The following is a 22,210-nucleotide window of genomic DNA, read 5'->3' on the forward strand; positions in this document are numbered from 1 at the left end:
AGGCTTTGAGGGTGTCCTTGAAGCATTTTCTCTGCCCACCTGGGACTCTCTTGCCGCGCCGGAGCTCCGAGTAGAGCGCTTGTTTTGGGAGTCTCGTATCAGGCATGCAGACAATGTGACCCATCCATCGGAGCTGATTGAGCGTGGTCAAAGTTTCGATGCTGGGGATGTTGGCCTGAGCGAGAACACTGACGTTAGTGCGCCTATCCTGCCAACGGATTTGCAGGATTTTGCAGAGGCAGCGTGGGTGGTACCTCTCCAGTGCTTTGAGGTGCCTGCTGTACATGGTCCGTGGCCTAGAAATTCAGTATAGCCACTTTTGGGGTGGTAAAGTCGGGCGGCCGCTAAAGTTTGCGCCCGGCGCAAAGTCGCGCCCCCTTCGCCGATATTCAGTCGCATCGCCCCAAGAGGTTGCTGCTGCGCTAAAACAGGCGATGCACGACTATCTTTAGGCGCTAAGCCGGCGGTGCTGAGCGATACCCCCGAGGCCGGGCGCAGCGCAGGTGCGGCGAGTTCTTGATTGACGGCAGACATTCTGGCGCCGGTCATCTCTTAAAGGGGGAGGGTGGATTTGTTTGCCTGCCACGCCCTGCACACTGCAGCCCTCAACCTAGGCCTGACCACTTCAGCTTCACCTGCACAACGCCCAGGACTATGGAGAAGGCCAGGGAGAGAGCGCAGCGCTTCAGCGACGGAGACCTGAGGGTGCTGGTTGGCGGAGTGGAGCGCAGGCGCCATGTTTTGTTCCCAGAAGGTGGCAAGAGGCCGCTGCCCAGCGCCTACCGGAAAGCCTGGAGGGAGGTGTCCAACAGGGTGTCTTCCAACAGCGTGGTTGCCAGGACTCCTGTGCAATGCCGGAAGAAGTTCAACGACCTCACTCGGGTTGTCAGGGTGAGTACCCTTTCCAGTGTCCTCCTCATCCTTGCATGTGCACCTCACATTATGGGCAAAGGGACCTGAAAGCCCTAATGGCCAGCCCTCATCCAGCAGCTATGGGACTGGCATGAAAATCAATTGCACATGCAGCACTTTACACAATGTCCAAGCTATTCGACCATGGGTGGCAGTGCAGACAAGATCAGGGCTACACACTGTCCAAGCTATTCGACCATGGGAGGCAGTGCAGACAAGATCAGGGCTACACACTGTACTTAGAGGCCGTCCTTTCTCTTGCAGGCCAAGGTTGCGCACAACCGGCGCAACCGAACTGACACCGGCGGAGGCCGTCCTGACCTCAAAGAGCTCTCCGACCTCAACCAGCGTGTGGAGCGCATTATGGGAGGCCGGCTGATTGGCCCCGTCGCCAGTGGAGATGCCGACCCTGTTCTGGGCACCAATGGTAAGGGCATCACCTTTTGGACCTCTCTCGTTCCACTTGCGCATCAGATCAGCATCCTTTGCCACTGTCCGACCAATGCGGTGAATGGCACCACTCATGCCTCCCTCGCTGCCGCCCTGTCCTCACTCTAAAGCTACTCTTGTGCCTTCCTGCTTTCAGATGGTGAATCGCCAGGTGAGGAGGCGGGCCCTCAAGCTGCCACTGTCAACCCTTCGGAAGACGAGGAGGAGGAAGAGGAAGCCGGCCCATCAGTGCCACCCTCAGCCGCGCCAGCCCATGGCGATGTAGGGGACACGTCTTCCCTGGAGGGGAGCCGGGGGGAAGGGTCGGAGGAGAGTGAAGCTCCGGGGCCCAGCGGCCTGCAGCAACGCGGGAGGGGTGGGGAAGCTCGGCGGACTTCTCCCCAGAGGGTGAGTGCGGCCTCCAGTCCTGCGACGGTCAGCGCAGAGGAGGTGCGCCTCCTAGAGGAAATGGCCGTCCAGGCTGAGCGCAGGCACACTGAGCTCATGGCTGCAGTGGCAAGGATGCCTGACTCCATAGAGTCACTGGCAAGCAGTGTGCAGGAATTCGGGGCAGCACAGGCCAGGAGTCTGCAACAATTCAGTGCAGCACAGGCCAGGAGTCTGGAACTATTCAGTGCAGCACAGGCCAGGAGTCTGCAGGACATTGCGGCAGCACAGGCCAGGAGTCTGCAGGACTTCGCGGCAGCACAGTCGGCTTCTAGCCAAGTGCTCAGTCGTGCCGTCCATTCACTGGCTGGTGTCATGCGGACACAGACCAGGGCCACACGGGCACTAACTGCTGCCACCCTCGCTGGATCAGTCAGGCATCGCCAGGGCACTCGCCGCGCAGCAGCAGCCCAGCAGTCTGTCCTTCAGCTGTTTGCTGCGCATGCTGCAGTGCTGGCCCGTGCGAGTGCCAATGTGTCAGGCGACCAGCGAGCACCTGCGATCTGCCAGGTTGCCACCATTCCTGCAGCCGACACTGCCACTCCGCCATTGCAGCTGCCACGAGCTGCTGGACAGACTGCTGCCGCCCAGCCAGAGTTGGAGCAGTCAGCAGCCGGCCACTCCAAGGCCAGAGCTGGTGCAGGCCGACCCCCAAGGGCATCTGCCGTCTTGCCATCTGCCCCTCGGCAGCCTTCCCCCAGCCTTGCTGCAGCCACTGGGCTCCCATTGAGGAGCAGCAGGGCGGGCAGGGGCCAGACAAGGATGCGCAAGGCATCGCCCTCGCAGGGCAAAAAGTAGAGGCATGCACAAATGCCTGGTGCTTGTTGTAAGGACAACACTGGGGCAGTTGTTTTTGTGTAAGGCCGAGACTGGTGTCTTTATTTCTTTATGTAAGGCCGAGACTGGTGTCTTTCTTTCTTTTTGTAAGGCCGAGACTGGTAGTTTTGTGTTTTTGGAGGGGGCTTCTCCACATGAGCATGTAATGTGGGAAGGGCAGAGGTTTTCAATAAATTATTGTGGTTAAATTGCAGTGTGCATGGTTTTTTGGTTAAGTCCTGGTTGCCCTGCTCGGCTGAGGGCTTGTGGAGCGGCTACATTCATCTGCTGACATTGGCACAAGCCAGTCCCTGAGAGGGGGCCTAGAACCGACGTTCAATAAGCCGGCGATGGGCAGCCCTTGCACTTTGTGCCTCCCTCCTGTGCTGGTCCTCCTCCTCCTCCTCCTCCTCAGGTGGTCCTCCAATCTGTGGTGGCAGTGGCTGAGTCCTGCGGATAGCCAGGTTGTGCAGCATGCAGCAAACGACCACGAAATGGGAGACTCGCTCCGGCGAATACTGTAGGGCTCCACCGGAACGATCCAGAGAGCGGAACCGTTGCTTCAGGACGCCGATTGTTTGTTCGATGATGTTCCTGGTCGCTTGATGGCTCTCGTTGTATCTCTCTTCAGCAGGGGTGCTGGGCGCACGGAGCGGGGTCATCAGCCAGGTACGCAAAGGATAGCCTTTGTCCCCGATAAGCCATCCGCGTGGGTGAGGCTGGGCCTGGAACATGTCTGCCACAGAAGTCTGTCGCAGGATGAAGGCATCGTGGCTGCTGCCTGGAAAGCGGGCATTGACAGCTAGGATGAGCTGCCTGTGGTCACACACCAGCTGGACGTTCAGCGAATGGTAGCCCTTCCGGTTGCGGTAATCCTCGGCATTCTCCAGAGGTGCCCGCAAAGCCACATGCGTGCAGTCAATGGCGCCCTGCACCATGGGGAAGCCCGCGAATGCTGCAAAGCCCATTGCACGCTGTTGCTGCTTGGCAAGGGCCATGGAGAAGGAGATGAACTGACGTCTCCTTTTGAAAAGGGCATTGGTGACCTGGCGGATGCAGCAATGCACGGCGAACTGGGAGATGTTGGCAATGTCCCCAGTAGCGGATTGGAAGGAGCCGGTGGCATAGAAGTTGAGAGCCACCGTCACCTTCACTGCCACCGACAGACGTCCTGCTCCTCAGCTGTGGCTGCAGATCACCGCCAAGCAGCTGGCAGATCTCTGTGACCACGTCCCTTCTGAATCGCAGCCTCCGAACACACTGCTCCTCAGACATGTTGAGATAGGAGAACTGCTGGCGGTATACCCTGGGTGGGTAAGGCCTCCTTTGCCGATGCCTGTTGCCCCCTCTCCGTCTAGCCAGGGCTGCCACTCTCTCACGGCGTCTGTGAGCCCTTTGGATGTAATTGAGAAAGCCTGCGTTGACACCCATTGCAGCCCCCATAATATGCTGGCAAACAATGAGATGTCAATGAAGGCAAAGACTACCGGAAATCTGTGGCCTGAAGCCAGAAGTACCTGTCCGAGTGTTGGGCCAAAGCAGAAAGCTATCTACCTTGGTCTCTCTCCAAAGATCCGTTTCGCAAGAGGGAGTGCTGCGAAATGGCAGCCTTTTATATTGCAGGAGGAGTGCCCTTTAATTTGCGCCCCCCGCGCCCCGCATCGGCTGAGCACCGTTCCACTTAACAGTCGCTAGGGCCGCCAGGCGCACAATGGGGCGTTGCCACTGAAGTTCCGGTTGGGGGCGCACAAAGGGCGTTGCACGAGGAAATGACGTCATGATCTGCGCGCGCAGCTGAGCGCGCGCAAAGACTTTGCGCCGCCGCTAAATCTCTAGTGAAGTTGGGGCGAGGCGCAGTTCTCGCTGCGCCCGGGCGCTACCCGCCTAGCGCCCGACATCTACTCCTCCTAAGGCGCTAACGGCTGGCGCAACCAACTGAATTTCTAGGCCCATGTCTCTGAGGCATACAGCAGGGCGGGTGTCACTGCTGCTCTGTAGACCATGAGCTTAGTGCCGGGTTTGAGGTCCTGGTCTTCAAACACTCTCTTCCTCAGGCGACCGAAGGCTCTACTATTTTAACACAGTAATTCAGAGAGAAATATAGGAACCAGTTCCCGGAAACAGGCAGAATCTTGGGGCTACAAGAGGAGGTAAATCGATAATAAGTGTATTTACATGAATGCGAGAAGCATTAGAAATGAGGCGCCCAAACTGTAGGCCTTTGAGGCAGTAAGAAATTATGATGTCGTAGGGATATCAGAAACATGGTTAACCCTAGAAGATGGTAATCAATACAACATTCAAGGGTACAGTGTCTTCAAGAAAAACAGAATGTACAGGAAAGGAGATAATGTATTCTCTATGTCAGGGACACCTGGGAGGTTAAAGTTAACAAAAGCAAAATACTGCGGATGCTGGAAATCTGAATTTCACGCTAAAGAAGTTGATCCCATGGATATAGAAAACCATTGAGTGAATTAGTCTGGTTGACATTTATAACGTGAAAATGGCAAAATTAACAGCAGGGGTATGATACAGACCACCAGTTTAGAATAAGATGGTAGTTTATATCATGAGGAGATAAGTGTGGTAATTCCGTGAACCTGCAATCCCAGAGGGGAGCTGTGCTCTGTGGTAAACCACTTTTATCGTTACACTATAGTTATCACTGTTGTATTGTTATCACCGTTATCACTGTTGTATCACGATACGAGGTCGCCTCTTGTCGCGCTGTTATACCTGGGCTGACCACCTCCGACTCCGCCCATGGCTCCACCTACCTGCCCAGGTATAAAGGTAGTCGACTGGCTGGTATTCCTCCTTGTTGGACCCGATCACCCACGAGGGTGGGCTCTGTTATTTAGTCAATAAAAACCTTTAGTTACGTTCCTAACTCGTCGCTTTTTATTGGACGAATTGATAGGTATATCAATTTTATTGACTAAATTTTAAAGATGTCTACTAATGGCCAGCCAGAAGCCCTCCCAGAAGCACAGCCACACCAGCCGGCTTGGCTGCAAGCCCTCAAACCACCGTACCTGGATCTAAACCCACAGGCAGCAAACGCAGCCCTCAACTTCAAACACTGGCTGGACTGCTTCGAATCCTACCTGGAAGAATCCGGCGCCCCGCAGAGATCCAAACTAAGACTTCTGAATGCCCAAGCGAGCCCGAGAGTATACGCACTCATACAGGACACGACTACGTACGAGGCCGCTATCAACCTACTGAAACAGCAGTACCGCAGCCCGGTAAATTACATGTACACCAGGCACCTCCTAAGATCCCGCCCGCAACAGCCAGGAGAGTCTGTAGCTGAATTTTTACGGGCGCTAAGAGCACTCGGCAGGAACTGTGACTTTAAAGCGGTGACGGCTGTTGAAAATACGGAGGATAATATCCGCGATGCCTTTGTGAAAGGCCTACGGTCCGACTACTCACGGCAAAGACTGCTTGAAGCTAAAGACCTCGACCTGGACAAAGCTGAAGCCCTCGCTCTCTCCCTGGAGGTGGCCCATCAGGACCAGGAGGCGTTTTCCAGGTACTGCTCGCGACCCTGGGACTCGGGCCCGACCCCTACCGCAATACCCTTCGCAGCGCCGCCCCCGGGACCTACCTCAGCGTCGGCGTCCCGGACCCGACCGGGCCCGCCACCCCCGGTACCGGCTCCGACATCGGGCACCCGTGATCGGGCCGCCGGCTGCTTCTTTTGCGGCCAGGAGAAGCACCCGAGGTCGCGCTGCCCAGCCAGGAACTCTACCTGCACAACCTGCAGGAAGAAAGGCCACGTCTCTAAGGCCTGCAGGAGCGGATCTTCAGAGGCCAGCAGTGCCTCATGCGAACTGTGGGGGCGGCCATCTTCTTTCACGGCAACTGAGGCCAGTATCCCCACACGTGAGTCATGGGGGCGGCCATCTTTGATCAAGGCAACCGACCCCAATAGTGCCTCATGTGAGTTATGGGGGCAGCCATCTTCTCCGCCATTTTGTCCTACCTCGTGGGAGATGCCATTTTACCCACCACGCCCGACTGCCACCGGGCCCCCGGACCCGACGACCGCCTCGCCCGCAGATGACAACGACTCGCTTACCTACACGCTAGCCTCCGTCACTCTGGATCAAGCCCGCCCACACCACCTGTCCAAGTCGATGATGGACATCAAAGTAAACGGCCACGCCACGACCTGCCTGTTCGACAGCGGAAGCACGGAGAGCTTCATCCACCCAGACACGGTGAGCCACTACTCCCTCCCTGTCCTGCCAACGCGCAACCGAATCTCGATGGCATCGAGGTCCCACGCCACGGACATTAGCGGCTACTGTGCTGTGACCTTGTCGGTTAAGGGTACAGAGTATAAAAACTTTAAACTCCTCGTCCTCCCCCAGCTCTGCGCTGCCGTCCTACTAGGGCTGGACTTCCAATCCCACCTCCAAAGTGTAACCCTAGCATACGGTGGACCCTTCCCCCCACTCACAGTCGACAACCAGCGAAGGTTAAACCGCCCACCGCGTAACACCTGCAGCCTATCCACCCTCAAGGTGCCGCCACCTTCCCTGTTCGCTAACCTCACCCCCGACTGCAAACCCGTCGCTACCAAGAGCAGGCGGTACAGCGCTGGGGACAGAGCTTTCATTAGCTCTGAGGTGCAGCGTCTCCTGAAGGAGGGCATCATCGAGGGGAGCAACAGCCCCTGGCGTGCCCAGGTCGTGGTCGTTAAGACCGGCGATAAAAATCGCCTGGTCATCGACTACAGCCAGACCATAAACAGATACACCCAGCTGGACGCATACCCCCTTCCCCGCATATCTGACATGGTCAATCAGATTGCACAATACCGCGTATTCTCGACCATCGACCTTAAGTCGGCCTACCACCAACTCCCTATCCACCCCGAGGACCGCCAGTACACCGCCTTCGAGGCGAATGGGCGCCTATACCACTTCCTTAGGGTCCCCTTCGGTGTCACCAACGGGGTCTCGGTCTTCCAAAGGGAGATGGACCGGATGGTTGACCAGAACGGACTGCAGGCCACATTCCCCTACCTAGATAACGTCACCATCTGCGGCCGCGACCGGCAGGACCACGACGTGAATCTGGAGAAATTCCTCCGTACAGCCCAACGGCTGAACCTCACCTACAATAAGGAGAAATGTGTGTTTAACACCTCGCGCCTTGCCATCCTTGGCTGTGTAGTAGAGAACGGACTCATCGGCCCCGACCCCGAAAGAATGCGCCCCCTCATGGAGCTACCCCTCCCCCACTGCCCTAAGGCACTTAAGAGAACCCTGGGGCTCTTCGCCTACTATGCCCAATGGGTGCCCAATTATGCGGACAAAGCCAGACCCCTCATGAAGTCCACATCCTTCCCCCTTACGGAGGAAGCGTGCGCAGCCTTCTCCCTCATTAAGGGAGACATTGCCAAGGCCACTATGCACGCAGTGGATGAGTCCATCCCCTTCCAAGTCGAGAGCGATGCATCCGACTTCGCCCTAGCCGCCACCCTTAACCAGGAGGGGAGACCGGTGGCCTTCTTCTCAAGGACCCTACAGGGCCCTGAGATCCGACACTCGTCGGTCGAGAAGGAGGCCCAGGCGATTGTGGAGGCGGTACGACGCTGGAGGCACTACCTGGCAGGCAAACGATTTACCCTCCTTACCGACCAACGTTCGGTCGCTTTTATGTTTAATAACAAGCTGAGGGGCAAAATCAAGAATGACAAGATCTTGAGGTGGAGAATCGAGCTCTCCACCTACGATTATGATATCTTGTACCGGCCAGGTAAGCTGAACGAACCCCCCGATGCTCTGTCACGAATTACATGCGCCAGCGCGCAAAGTGATAGACTTCAGACCCTCCACAACGACCTCTGCCACCCTGGGGTCACCAGACTTTACCACTTCATTAAGGCCCGCAACCTGCCCTACTCCATCGAGGAGGTCAGGACCATAACCAGGAACTGCCAGACCTGCGCCGAGTGCAAACCGCACTTCTTTAGGCCGGACAGAGCAAGCCTGATCAAGGCCACCCGCCCCTTCGAGCGCCTGAGCATCGACTTTAAGGGGCCCCTCCCGTCCTCTGACCGTAATGTGTACTTCCTCAACATTGTTGATGAGTACTCCCGTTTCCCCTTTGCCTTCCCCTGCCCAGACATGACCAGTACCACGGTCATTAAATGCCTTGTTCGGGTTCCCAAACTATATACATAGTGACCGGGGCTCCTCTTTCATGAGCGAGGAACTCCGTCAGTTCCTACTAGCGAGAGGTATTGCAGCAAGTAGGACCACCAGCTACAACCCCCAAGGGAACGGCCAGGTGGAAAGAGAGAACGCGACGGTATGGAAGGCCGTCCTCTTAGCCTTAAAGTCTAAGGGCCTCCCAACCTCCCGCTGGCAGGAAGTCCTCCCGACAGCGCTGCACTCCATCCGGTCACTACTTTGCACTGCCGTTAACGCCACCCCCCATGAACGAATGTTTGTTTTCCCCAGGAAGTCGACTACGGGAACCACTCTACCAACCTGGCTGACCTCTCCGGGGCCCGTCTTGCTGCGAAAGCACGTGAGGGCCCATAAAACAGACCCCCTGGTCGAAAGGGTGAACCTCCTGCACGCCAACCCCCAGTACGCCTACGTGGCTTACCCAGACGGGCGGGAGGACACTGTCTCCTTACGAGACCTCGCACCCTCGGGCACTCCGGAGACACCACCTTTACCCCCCACCACCACCCCCCCAATTCCAGCCCAGGTAGACGGCATGCCGGAACCCCACGAGCCTTCGCCGACCACGCAGACACCAGCACTAACACCGGATAATGCAGCACCGCCGCTGCGACGATCGGAGAGGCTTACGAGGCCTCCGGACAGACTGACATACCAGAACTGGTAGTACACTTCACCCCGCCGGACTCAAATCTAAACAAGGGGTGAATGTGGTAAACCACTTTTATCGTTACACTATAGTTATCACTGTTGTATTGTTATCACCGTTATCACTGTTGTATCACGATACGAGGTCGCCTCTTGTCGCGCTGTTATACCTGGGCTGACCACCTCCGACTCCGCCCATGGCTCCACCTACCTGCCCAGGTATAAAGGTAGTCGACTGGCTGGTATTCCTCCTTGTTGGACCCGATCACCCACGAGGGTGGGCTCTGTTATTTAGTCAATAAAAACCTTTAGTTACGTTCCTAACTCGTCGCTTTTTATTGGACGAATTGATAGGTATATCATGCTCGCAGGGAGTAAATTCAAGGTAATTTAATTCAATGTTTAAAATTTTATCCATGCACATCACAGGAGATGCATGGGTTTGCAATAATTTCAATACAGATTTTTACAGTTAGACGAATAACATTTTCTTCCCCTTCACAGAACTTCTCCCCTCGATGATCTCCAGACACAATGGTCAGATTGTGTTAGTCAACAGCATCCAGGCAAAATTAGGACTTCCATTCCGTGCAGCCTGTAAGTTTTACACCGACTCCGATTGACATATCTATTATTAATATACTAAAGCAGGTACGTCAGTGCATGCCGATGTCACACTCTGGATATCACACTTCGTTACACGTGCGAAACAGTCTTAAAATGGTGGGTGCTTCCGACCTGTGTTTCTAACCTCCAGCCTGAAACACATTCCAATCTGCAAAGTTGCTGATCAAGCAACAATTAAATAACCTGAGTTTACTTAACAACAATTAGACTTAATAGCCTTGTCTTCAAATCCCTCCATGGTCTCGCCCCTCCCTATCTCTGTAATTTCCTCCAGCCCCACAACCCCACCCACCCCCCCCCCGCCTCCCCCCGAGATATCTGCGCTCCTCTAATTCTGGCCTCTTGAGCATCCCTGATTTTAAACGCTCAACCATTGGTGGCCGTGCCTTCAGCTGCCTGGGCCCTAAGCTCTGGAATTCCCTCCCTAAACCTCTCTAACTCTCTTTCCTCCTTTAAGACGCTCCTTAAAACCTACCTCTCGACCAAGCTTTTGGTCATCTGCCCTAATTTCTCCTTATGTGGCTCGATGTCAAATTTTGTTTTATACCACTCCTGTGAAGCACCTTGGGACGTTTTACTATGTTAAAGGTGCTATATAAATGCAAGTTGTTGTTGTTGAAGGGAAACAGACCCACCGTAGTAGAGTAATTCTTTGTGCATACGTGGTACCACACTCTTTCCCATATAAAGCAGCGTTTCGTCCAACTTACTGTGATAAACATCATGAATGAGCGTCTATTATTTTCTTAAATGTTATGGGATTTGCAGAGAGAATGGATACTAAAAGCACAGTGTAATTTGGAATTAATGGTTTTCCTGTTAAAATATACAATAAACCACAAACTTATATTCTTACTGTATATTTTCCCCCCCTATAGATGCTGCTTCTAAACATGCGATACAAGCCTTTTTCGATTGCCTGAGGGCTGAAGTTGCAGAATTCGGGATCACTGTGAGCACCGTGAGCCCAACGTTCATTCGCTCCTATCACCAAATGCCAGAGGCTGCGAATTGGGAGGCGTCCATTTGGAAATGTAAGAATCACCATATTGATTCACTAGATTTAAATGAGGCTCTAAAGACCTTGAACAAGAAAAAAAAAAAATCTGTCTGTCTGAGCATTTCTTGAATTGAAATGTATCCCGCGTCCCCAGGTGTGTCTGAGTCTTCGGATGGTTGCAACTCATTTATTTTTGGTGGGAATTTTGTCTTTGCAAAATGATTGCGATAACCTGAGTTTTTTAATTTGCTTCTGGAATTTCACTGAAGCCGAGGTCAATTTCCTGGGTTCATCTCTAAATTCAGCAAAACAAAAGTACTGTAGCATCTTGGTATTGATTTTCAAGCAAATCAGCATTTATGCCTCTGAACTGGCATCAAGACCTGGGACCTACATGAGATTCATTAACTGTTAGCTTTTACCCAGACCCAACATACACTGTATAAACAAATCCTTATTATTCTATTCCTAACATCCTGCTATAACTATTCCTGTTATATGCAAGTCTAACATTTTAATCTTTAAAAAACTGTGGCCTAGAAATTGAGTGGGCTTTGCGCCCATTTTGCGGCGCTAGAGGTCATTGCGCTGGACTTACAGCCGGTTCAGAAATTCCCTGGGGCCCTACCATCGGCGGTAGACCAGTTGCGCTGCGCCGGCACCGATGACGTCATCGGTGTGCGCAGCGTCCCGGTTGCCGTGGTGACGGGCCCCAGCGCCGAAATTGAGTTGCGGCCGCCTCGCCCGTGGCAGCCGCAACTAAGACTCTGGCAACCGAGTCTTACAGGAGTTTGCGCCGGCGCATTAAGGTCGCGCGGCGGCCGGCCGCTTTCCCGCCGGCCGCCTGCCCGCACCTCCCTCCCCGGACTCCTCCACCCCCCCCCCCCCCGCGGAACAGATGCTTCTGGGCTGCGAGCCCGGCACTTCCCCGAGGTGCCGGGCTCATTTTTGTGAAGATTTTACCGGCCAGCGGGCGGGTGCAGGCAGCTCCTCCTTAACTGAAGGAGGAGGCCTGCACTTCCCGAGCCTGCCGCACCGCATCGGGCGCCATAGCGCCGCAATGCGGCAGGTAGCGCCCATTTTCAGGCGCAAACACCCTTCAGTAGCGCCGGCAGCCGTTTGGGCGCGGCGCTACTGAATTTTTGGCGCGCGCAGGGGGACTTAGCGCCGGCGCTAACTTTCCGGCGCTAAAGCCCTGGCGCGGCGCCAACTGAATTTCTAGGCCTGTATATTCTTATCAGCTGCAAGTAGGATGATTTGCATCTTAATTTCATATGTAATTTGCAAACTCTCAGAACCAAATAATCTGATTCGCAGAACCCTGGAAATTCAAGGCATTCTTATTTGGGAAACTTAGTATTGTAATAGATAAAGAGTATACCTTACTTCTTGGCTGTTGCTGGCAATGCTAATGGACTAACCCTCCCAACCACAAAGGCTTGCATTTATTTAGCACCATATCATGCCAGTCAGAATCATCTCAAAGCACTTCAATTACAATGAATTACAGGAAACTCTTTTTTATCCGGCACTGACGGGACCGGCGTGGTGCCGGTTGATCAAAAAGTCCGGATTACAGAGAGGTATACTTACTAAGGTACGAGAGCCCCGTACACGGCCACAGATCCAGGCGTCCCTGTTGCATGGCAACAGGTGCAGGAACCCCGGTTACACGGCCACAGATCCAGGAACCCTGGTTACACAGCCACTAATATGAAGTAAAACTTACCTGAACCTACTCCTGAATTTTGCCGGTTAAGAGAGATTTCTGGTTATTTAGGTGCCGGTAAAAAGAGTTTTCTATATTTTGAAATGCCATAACTGTTGTTATGTAAGAAAATACTGCAGACTTTTGCATATAGTAACATCCAATGCATAGCAATATTATGAATAACCAGCTAATTGTTTCTTCGAGCTTATCAGTTGTTGACCAAGAATATTGGCCAGGGCACTGGGGAGAATCCCTTGCTCTTCTTTGGAATGGTGCCACATGATCTTAAATGTCCACCCAAACCAATAGAACAGACAAATGAGACCTTGGTTGAAGGACAATAATCCGAGAATAACTAGAGAAGAGGCAATGGATAAATCTGAGGAAATGGGGTTGGGACAGATGTTAATTGTGTTCTTTCTTTCATTGTTTTGTGGTATTTAGTCTTTTTCAGGAAGTTGGCCTATGGTGTTCACCCTGTGGAAGTAGCTGAGGAAGTGCTGTACACAGTGAACAGAGGCAGCAAGGAGGTGATGATTGGAAACCCTGTGCCCAAGGCATTTGTCTATTTAAGAACATTCTGCCCGGAGACCTTTTTCGCAATTGTTGCTGCTGGAATCTCAAACCAATCTACACCAGAGGAAGAACAGTAATTTTCTTTGCTTGTACCTTACTGTTTCTACAGCTTTCTTGCGCCATCTCTCCTGTCTCTTCCATGTCTTATGCTTAATGTTTCTTTCTGATCCACTTATCTCTCTTAATTTGCCTGCTTTTAGAATTGCTTCTTACATAACCATCACTCCACTTTCCCATTTTCCATTTCCGCTTTCTGTTCTGACGAGTTATATCATCTGTTTCACCTTTAGAGGCTTAGTGGGTTAAATTATGAGGACAGGTTGCATAAACTTGGCTTGTATTCCCTTGAGTATAGGAGACTGAGGGATGATCTGATAGAGGTGTTTAAAATGATAGAGATTTGATAGAGTAGATACAGATAAACTATTTCCTCCGGTGGGGGAATCAAGAACAAGGGGACATAATCTTAAAATTAGAGCTAGGGCGAAATCAGGAAGCACTCTTTCCACCCAGAGTAGTAGGAATCTGGAACTCTCTTCCACCTAAAAGGCTGTGGATGCTGGGACAAGTGGAGCTTTCAAGACTGAAATCGATAGATTTATGTTAGGTAAGGGTATCAAGGGATATGGCGCAAAGGCGGTTAAATGGAGTTGAGATGCAGATCAGCAGAGTAGGCTCGAGGGGCTGAATAGCCTACTATGTTCCACCGTTGCTTTCTTTTCGGCCCATTTTATCTCACTTTTACTCTCTATGACATCAGTAAGAGTCAAACTGCATCCAATCAACTCTACTGGATCATACATTGCGACAATTAATCAGCCTTATACCACAGCACCTCAAAGCACCTGGGAGAGCAGCACTGATGTTGCATCTTTGGAGGTAGGCTGGACAATCCGGCCAGGTCAGAGAGGATCAACTGAATTACAGGAAAAGAAAGCAACACAAGGAAAGTGTGCACACTAATAGGACTAAATTGTTGAAGCAAAGAATATATATCGATCAGTTTCCTAACTTGTGTTGCTTATTAACGTTGTAGGAATTTTGTAACTTCTGCCTCATTTAGATAGAGAGAAACTATTTACTCTAATTGGGGGGGGGTTCTTGAACAAGGGGGCATAACCTTTAAATTAGAGCTATGCCGTTCAGTGATGATGTCAGGAACCACTTCTTCACACAAAGGGTAGTGGAAATCTTGAACGCTCTCCCCAAAAAGCTGTTGAAGCCAGATTGATTGATAGATTTTTGTTAGGCAAGGGTATTAATAGATATGGAACCAAGGGGGGGGTAAATGGAGTTGTGGTACAAATCAGCCACGATCTAATTGAATGGCGGAAAAAGCTTGAGGGGCTGAATGAGCTACTCCTGTTCCTATCTTACTATTTTCCTTCCATTTGTGGTTGAAATCATTTGTTTGTGCGACAACCTTAGCTTCTTAACATGTTCCTGTAGATGATTCAGTTTTCAGCAACAACAAAAAACAAAGCTTTAAGTAGATTAAATGGTTTGTCACGAGGGATGTATTGGTGTAAATTTGATTTTTTTTAAAAATGATGCAAACCAGCTCCTGGGATGTGGGGATTGTCTTGGAGGAGAGATTGAGTAGACTAGGCCTATATTCTCTCGAGTGCAGAAGAATGAGAGGCGATCTCATTGAAACATACAAAACACTTACAGGGCTTGACAGGGTAGATGCTGGGAGGATGTTTCCCCGAGCTGGGGAGTCTAGAACCAGGGGGTCACAGTCTTAGAATAAGGGGTCGGCCATTTAGGACTGAGATGAGGAGGAATTTCTTCATTCAGAGGGTGGTGAATCTTTGGAATTCTCTACCCCAGAGGGCTGCGGAGGCTCAGTCGTTGAGTATATTCAAGACAGAGATCGATAGATTTTTGGATATTAAGGGAATCAAGGGATATGGGGATAGTTCAGGAAAGTGGAGATGAGGTAGAAGATCAGCCATGATCATGTTGAATGGCGGAGCAGGCGCGAAGGGCCAAATGGCCGACTCCTGCTCCTATTTCTTATGCTCCACGCACAAAGGCCCCTAATTGAAATCAGTGTGCTATTATTTCAATTTATTTTATAAATAACAAAAATTTTAATTTTGAATAAAAGGCAGGAAAGTGGGGTTAGAGTAGATGACTTAGAATCATAGAAATGACAGCACAGAAGGAGGTGCTATGAATATCTATCTGTATAATTAATCTTTCTATCTGGTACACGTCTGAGATCTCCGTAAGGTACAAAGCTCGCTGACCAGCTATGGCTTTCATTTCATATTCACTGAAAAAGCAAACCAATCAAAAAGAAAAACACTTCAACTCTCACAAGCGTACACAATGCACCACCTCAGTTTAGATATTCACTGCATCATGGTGCTGTTTCATGATGCATCTCTGTTTATACTCAAAGATGACATTTTAATGACTATCTTCACATTTGTAAAAAAAAAATAACTTGAAGCAAATATCGCTGTGACACCATACCCACATAATGATTTAGTACTTCCCCCATCATAAACAAAAATAATTTTTTGCACCCCCCAACCCCCCTCCTGATGAGGCGGACTCTTACTAACATATGGTTCCACATGGTACCAGCAGTCCTCCGTTAGTGAGCTTAGCTGGTTAGTGTTAGCAGGTGGTTCGACTTTGAAAGGTGCCACAGCCAAGTCTGCTCCTATTCTCACTGACGTGACACACACATGGCACGCTCCAACATATATAAAACAGCCAAACGCAGGAACCCTGACTGGATTTTCTGCTCCTATGCCTCAGGTGCATTGAGGTACAATTGCGGTACTCCCACTGTCATCCCTACTGAGATTAGCCAACTCAGTATTGATTGGAGGTTGAACCTTAACCTTCCTGATCTGTGTAGCTTAATTCCACACCATGTGGTGCTTTCCCCCACCAAGTACTTCAGGGAGCCCCATCCTTATTTTTTTTTAAATGTAGGAACATGAGAAACATGGGGCTCGATTTTAACGCAGCCGACAGGCTGGCTTTTAGGCGTGCGGGGGGTTAAAATCGCAAAACCTGTGGGTCGGGCCCCCCCCGCCGCCGGCCTGGTTCCCGCCTCCACACCATTTTAACCTAGGTGTCTGATTGACCCGAATCAGTCCCGCCTGCAACAGGCGGGACTGGTCTTTAGGGCCCTTAAACAGCACTCATTGGCCTTTATAATCCCATTTTAACAGGCCCTTGCCTCTCCAACCCTTTTCCCACATAAAACGCGCCTGGTGGGGATCACGCCTGTGAAACCTGGCGTGAACACTATTGGCTTGCTGACTATCAGCTGCAGGTCCAACATTAAAGAGGATATTTCATCAGTCATCATTTGCAGGTGGCAGGGCTTTGTTGTCTCAGGACTGGGGCAACTTTTACCAGGCCTAACCACACCTGTGGAAGGTTGGAGCCTCACACACTTCTCCAGTGTGACCTCCTGCGAGACCCCTCTCGCCACCCTCACTCAGCACTTCCTCAACTGAGGCACCTACCAGAAGCATGGGAGGCCTTTTTTTCCTTCCCCTCTTGGCGTTAGAGGACCTCCAGCCCCATTCGCGAAATGACACACGCCATCAGAATTTTTATGAAAAACAAACAACTGATGGCATTTTTACAAAATACACAGCATTTCACCCAAGTGACTACCGTTGTGACTATTTGTGCTTTATTTTCCTCTTACACGTGCTCCTACGTAGTGGTTCCCCTGTGGCTTCAGCAGATGTGGAGGCCCCTTGGTCACTTTCCTGCTGCTCCTGTCTCGACACCTTTGGCGGGCGTCCTCTGGGATGGCGAGCCTGTGAGGGCTCACCAGCAGTCTGCTGCTCCTGCGGCTGTGCAGGGGTTGAGACCCCTATCTCCGTTGGGTATGGATTCCGGCGGGACTCTGACTGAGGGCTCTGTAGTGGCATGGAAGTGTGAGCGCTTGGAGAGGAGCCCCCACTTCCTTGAGGTCTGCCACCAACCTCCCTCTCATGGGTCAGGTCCCCCTCAGTGCCTGCAAGTGCCTTGAGAGCAGCTTGCTGCACATCAGGGGGGCCATGGGGACCCGTATCTACAATGGCAGTCCTACTCAGAAGGACTTCCATGAAGGTCTGGTTTCTCAATAGATGCCCATCGCTCCTCAAGAGATGTCATTCTATTCTGAACACTCACCATGTTTTCCATACCCTGGCGACTAACCTCCTCCATGGCCGTAGCCCTCCTCTCCTCTACCGTAGCCATCCTCTCCTCTACGGTAGCCAGCCTTACCACGGAAGCAGCAATCATTTCCACGTAGGTAGCCATCCTTTCCGTGTTGATGCGTTCATGCGCCAATGACTTCACAAAGGCTCTGCTCATGTTCGCTATGGACTCCTCCATTCGCTCCACACTCGCAGCGACCCTAGAGACAAAACCTGCCAGAGACTCCTGCGTCTGTGCATGGAGTTCCATCACCTCTGATCTTACGGATGGACCCAGAGGCAGAGGGTCGACATGCAGCTGAGCCGAGCTGGCAGAGTCCTGCGCCCTCCGACGAGGACTCTCCACTACTGTCCCTGTCTCCACAATCTGCTGATGCTCACTTGTGAGCTGTGATACACCAGGTGATAACTCTACTCTATGTCCCGAAGATCCCACTGAGGTGTGAGTGTCTGCGCTGGTGCTGGGTGCGCTTATTTCTGCTGACGCTGCGCCCTCAGAGGTTGCAGATTCCTCTGAGGAGTCTGGCTGCTCAGGCTCTTCCTCCTGCACACTGAGGACGGGGGCTCTCGATGGTCCTGTGGGGGAGTCAAGGAAAAAGTTAGAGATGTGATACCAAGGTTACATGCACATTGCATTTTGCAGATGATCATAAGTCCATATGATGTAGCTTCAGAATCATTATCAGCGACTCATGCAATGCCAATGAGAGAGATGGAAAACTATTCTGTCACCAGCTTGCGGGGATGCTCCTGTCTGTCCTTCCCCAACGTCCACATCTCGGTCAGCCCTGGCAATCTCCAGGATGCCTTCCTCCCAGGGGGTGAGCTGGGCTAATGAGGGCAGCCCTCCTCCTGTCCTGGCTCGCTCTCTCCTGTTGTGAGCTCTCTTTTCCTGCAATGAGGGAGACAAGTGGCGGTTGAGTGAGAATGAAGGAGTGAGTGCAGAGATTGCATAGCATAGATACTTAGAAGGACACAAAGATGGAGTGAGGTTGCAATACCAAGGGCCCTCCCTGTGTGTTGTCAGTTGTGTTCAAAGCATCAGAGTGAGAGGGAGTGTGAGGACTGCATGGTGGCATAGTTCTGTGAATGTGAGCATAGAGAGAGAGGGAATGGGTAAGGGTGCATGGATGTGAGTGTCTAGTGGGATGTGCAGGAAGAGATTGCTAAAGCTGAGTGCTGGTGAGGAAAGGCAATGGGGATCAGATTGAGGGTGATGGAAACATCATACAGTACTTACTTTTCCAATGCGAAGGTGGTCATGGAATCTTTTCCTGCACTGCAACCACGTTCTTCGTGTGAGCCCCAAGCAGTTGACTTGACCTGCCACCTGTAGCCACACAGCCTTGGTCTGACTGGGAGGCCTCTTCCTCCCTGAAGAAGGGAACAGGACCTCCCTGTGGGCCCTAGCACCATCCAGTAATGTCTGCAGTGAAGCCTCATCAAATTTGGGGGCAGATCTGGCCCTCCCGCTGGCCGTTGCTCCTGCAGGCTCCTGTGCCATCTTAATGGTGAAGTTTGGGAGCCTGCAGAGGAAGCAAGGCTTGCTGTGGACCTTAAAAGCAGCAGCAATGATGACTTCATATTCTGCGACTTTCTGACTGGAAATACTCAATTGCCAAGGCTTCCCACACGCTGGAAATCAATTGGCCAATTGAGTTAAAATTGCATCGATCTCATAGACCCATTTAGAATCGTGTGGGAATCACTAAATTCGGGGAACCCGACAATTCCCCGCACCTGAGATAAAATCGACCCCATGAACTCAGTTAATCCTGGGTTGATGAAATTACTATCGCCGATATTAGAGAACAGACACTGTGCATCATACGACGTCCCTGTCCGCTAATTTATTGGAAGGATTGAGCCACTTATAATAAATGGGTTAATGCTTGCATTTATAAAGCTGACAGAGAAATGGAGGGAAAACACTTTCATCTACTTTCAACACTTTCATCTACTGGTTCTGCTAACTGTGATTTCCAGTCTGTAATATAGACTGAACAGGTTTATATGCAATATTGTTTAATTCAAGAAAAAAATATACAAATTGCTTGTGAACTCTTCAATGGTACAACCTTAATGTGCAATCTCTTATTGCTTTGTGGGGGGTTACCACTAATAAAGCAATATATTTCAATCTCTCCTCTGCGTCCTGTTCATGATGACCTTCTCTATAAATTATGTGGCAGAGAGCATCTTATCAATTCTTATTAAGAATGTAATAATTCCTGAAATGACAACTGGGCTTCTTATACTGCAAGTACTGGCTTGACACTAATACCGGCCTTAGAGCGGTGTGAGCAGCCTGTTATACTACAAGCTCTGCATAGCTCTTTGGTCAGGCAAAGCAGAGCTCTGAGCATGAAGCTCGGAGTTTGTATGCATTTGTACCAAGCTCTGCTCACTGCCGTAGCGATGCCAGTTAACTCTTTAATGCCCAGAGACAAATTGACATGTGTCATAGACTCACTTACTTTGCTTAACTTCAAACCCTTCCTCGTGAATAACAAAAAAAAAAGATAAGCCATGCTGCTTTGCCTGGGTTAATGGAGTCACCAATGCTTTCTTTGGTCAGTCTGGTATTGAAGCAGACCGAGGTTTACAGTAAGCTTGGCCGGCACGAACCTTATAATAAACGGCCTAGGCCTTTCTTGTCATCTCATTAATCAACAAGAAATAAAAGCTTTAAAAAAAAAAGAACTATGTGTTACAGCAGCAAATTTCCTATCGTGTCTTAAGCTGTCTCTGAGGTGCAGTTTTCAGACCAGGCTGTTCTTTGTTTCGTTACTAGCTAATGATACAGCGATACAAATCAGGTAGACACCCCTCATTACGTCACTTGTACGTGACACTAGGATGAAAATGGCATCTGGCTCTTCTACTAATTCTCCCTTCCAAAAAAAACTCCAGTTTGCTGCCTTTCCTGAAGATGCTGCCCCTTTAATATCCTTAAATAACTCTCGGCGCCCATAAAATTAGATTATTCCATTTGTATCATCAATTTAAATTTAAATGTATCACTCGTTCATGACTCAGGAAAGATATTTTATAAAACACGAGTAAAAGCTTAGTTGACTCACTTTTAACTGAGGGAAATTTAAAGCTCTCATAACACACCAGTTTGGGGGGTTGACGCGCCATCAATTACTCAAAAGACTGAGGTTGAGCGAGTAACAATCAGGCTTTTATTAACTAAAGAATGAAGGTCTTGTCTCGAGTGGTCGACCCGTCCAGAATACTAAGGGACTGGGAGGTAGTCACTTATATACCTGGAATAGTGGGAGGAGTCAGCCGAGGCATGTCCAGACCTGTACCTAGTGGAATACACATACAGACACAGACAGGTATAACAGTGGTTTACCACAGGGGTAATGCTAAAGTAGACTGGAGAAGCCAATCTAGCTAAAATCTACACGTTGGGCCAGAAATTCGGGTCCCCACGGGTGAGTACGAGCTGGGTACTCACGCGTAGACCCAACGAAAGTGCCGGTTTCGTGCATGCACTGTGCATGCGCGGGAAACCGGAACTTCCGTTCCCTTAAAGGGGTTCACAGGTCGAACGGTGCGCCGGAGAGGCAGCGCGTACGCCTGGAACTTCCATTTTTTTTTTGCAGGTTTCTCCGGGAGGATAAGTCTCCAGGAGCTACGCTTGTAAAAAGCAGTCGCAAGGCCTGCTTTTAACAAGGTAAGTGGTGAATTAAGTTAAATTAAAACATTTTTTCCACAGGTTTATTATTTTTATAAATACTTTAAAGGTAAGTTTATTTTTAGCCCCGTTAGAAACTGTAATTAATTTTTTCAAAAAATAACTATTTTAAACAATAATTTAAATTTATGTAATTTATAGTTATTTTAAAAATGTGTTTTAAAAAAAAAAATTATTTGAAGTTTTAGTGAAGTTTTGGGGCTGAATTGTATTCATAGATTTGACAGCTCTTCCTGTCAAATCTATGAATACAGATTCCCTGCTACCATTGGCTCTCCATGGCCCACGTGATCCCAGGGGACGCTTCGAACTAACTGCGCCCCTGGGATACGCAAGCACTGCGCGCCGGCAGTTGGAGGAGGCCCAGGATCGGAATCCCACACGGGCCCACAGCACAACGGCCAGCGCGCTAGGTAAGTGCAGGTCGGAGGCTTGCACCCGCGGGAAGCCTTCGACCCGAATTTCTGGGCTTTAAATAATAGGCGCACCAACGTCAGTGTTCTCGCTCAGTCCAGCATCGAAGCTTTGACCACGCTCAATCAGTTGCGATGGACGGGTCACATCGTCCGCATGCCCGATACGAGACTCCCAAAACAAGCGCTCTACTCAGAGCTCCGACACGGCAAGAGAGCCCCAGGTGGGTAGAGGAAGCGATTCAAGGACACCCTTCAAAGCCTCATTGAAAAAGTGCAACATCCCCACCGACACCTGGGAATCCCTGGCCCAAGACCGCACAAAGTGGAGGAGAAGCATCCAGGAAGGCGCCGAACACCTCGAGTCTCTTCACCGGGAGTAAGTGGAAGCCAAGTGCAAACAGCGGAAGGAGCGCACGTCAACCCAAGCACCGCACCCCACCCGCCCGCCCGCCACTTCAACCACCGTCTGCCCCACCTGTGACAGAGACTGTAGGTCCCGCATTGGACTCATCAGTCA

At 50.9% G+C, this 22,210-nt stretch overlaps 1 protein-coding gene across 6 annotated transcripts in view; it reads left to right on the plus strand.

The window, feature by feature from the left end:
* The window catches only part of dhrs7cb (dehydrogenase/reductase (SDR family) member 7Cb), a 52,221-nt gene extending 32,509 nt beyond the window's left edge, over window positions 1-19,712 (plus strand). For all 6 annotated transcript variants that reach the window (XM_085963356.1, XM_085963353.1, XM_085963357.1 and 3 more), the window contains 3 exons: window positions 9,972-10,064; window positions 10,973-11,128; window positions 13,250-19,712. In XM_085963356.1, coding sequence (XP_085819482.1) covers window positions 9,972-10,064; window positions 10,973-11,128; window positions 13,250-13,458 — 458 coding nt within the window. In that variant the 3' untranslated portion in view covers window positions 13,459-19,712. The remainder of the gene's footprint in view (window positions 1-9,971; window positions 10,065-10,972; window positions 11,129-13,249) is intronic.
* The last annotated feature ends 2,498 nt before the right edge of the window (window positions 19,713-22,210 follow it).

Source organism: Somniosus microcephalus, chromosome 21, assembly GCF_052327205.1.
Source record: "Somniosus microcephalus isolate GS21.2 chromosome 21, FLI_Smic_1.0, whole genome shotgun sequence".
Lineage (NCBI taxonomy): Eukaryota > Metazoa > Chordata > Chondrichthyes > Squaliformes > Somniosidae > Somniosus > Somniosus microcephalus.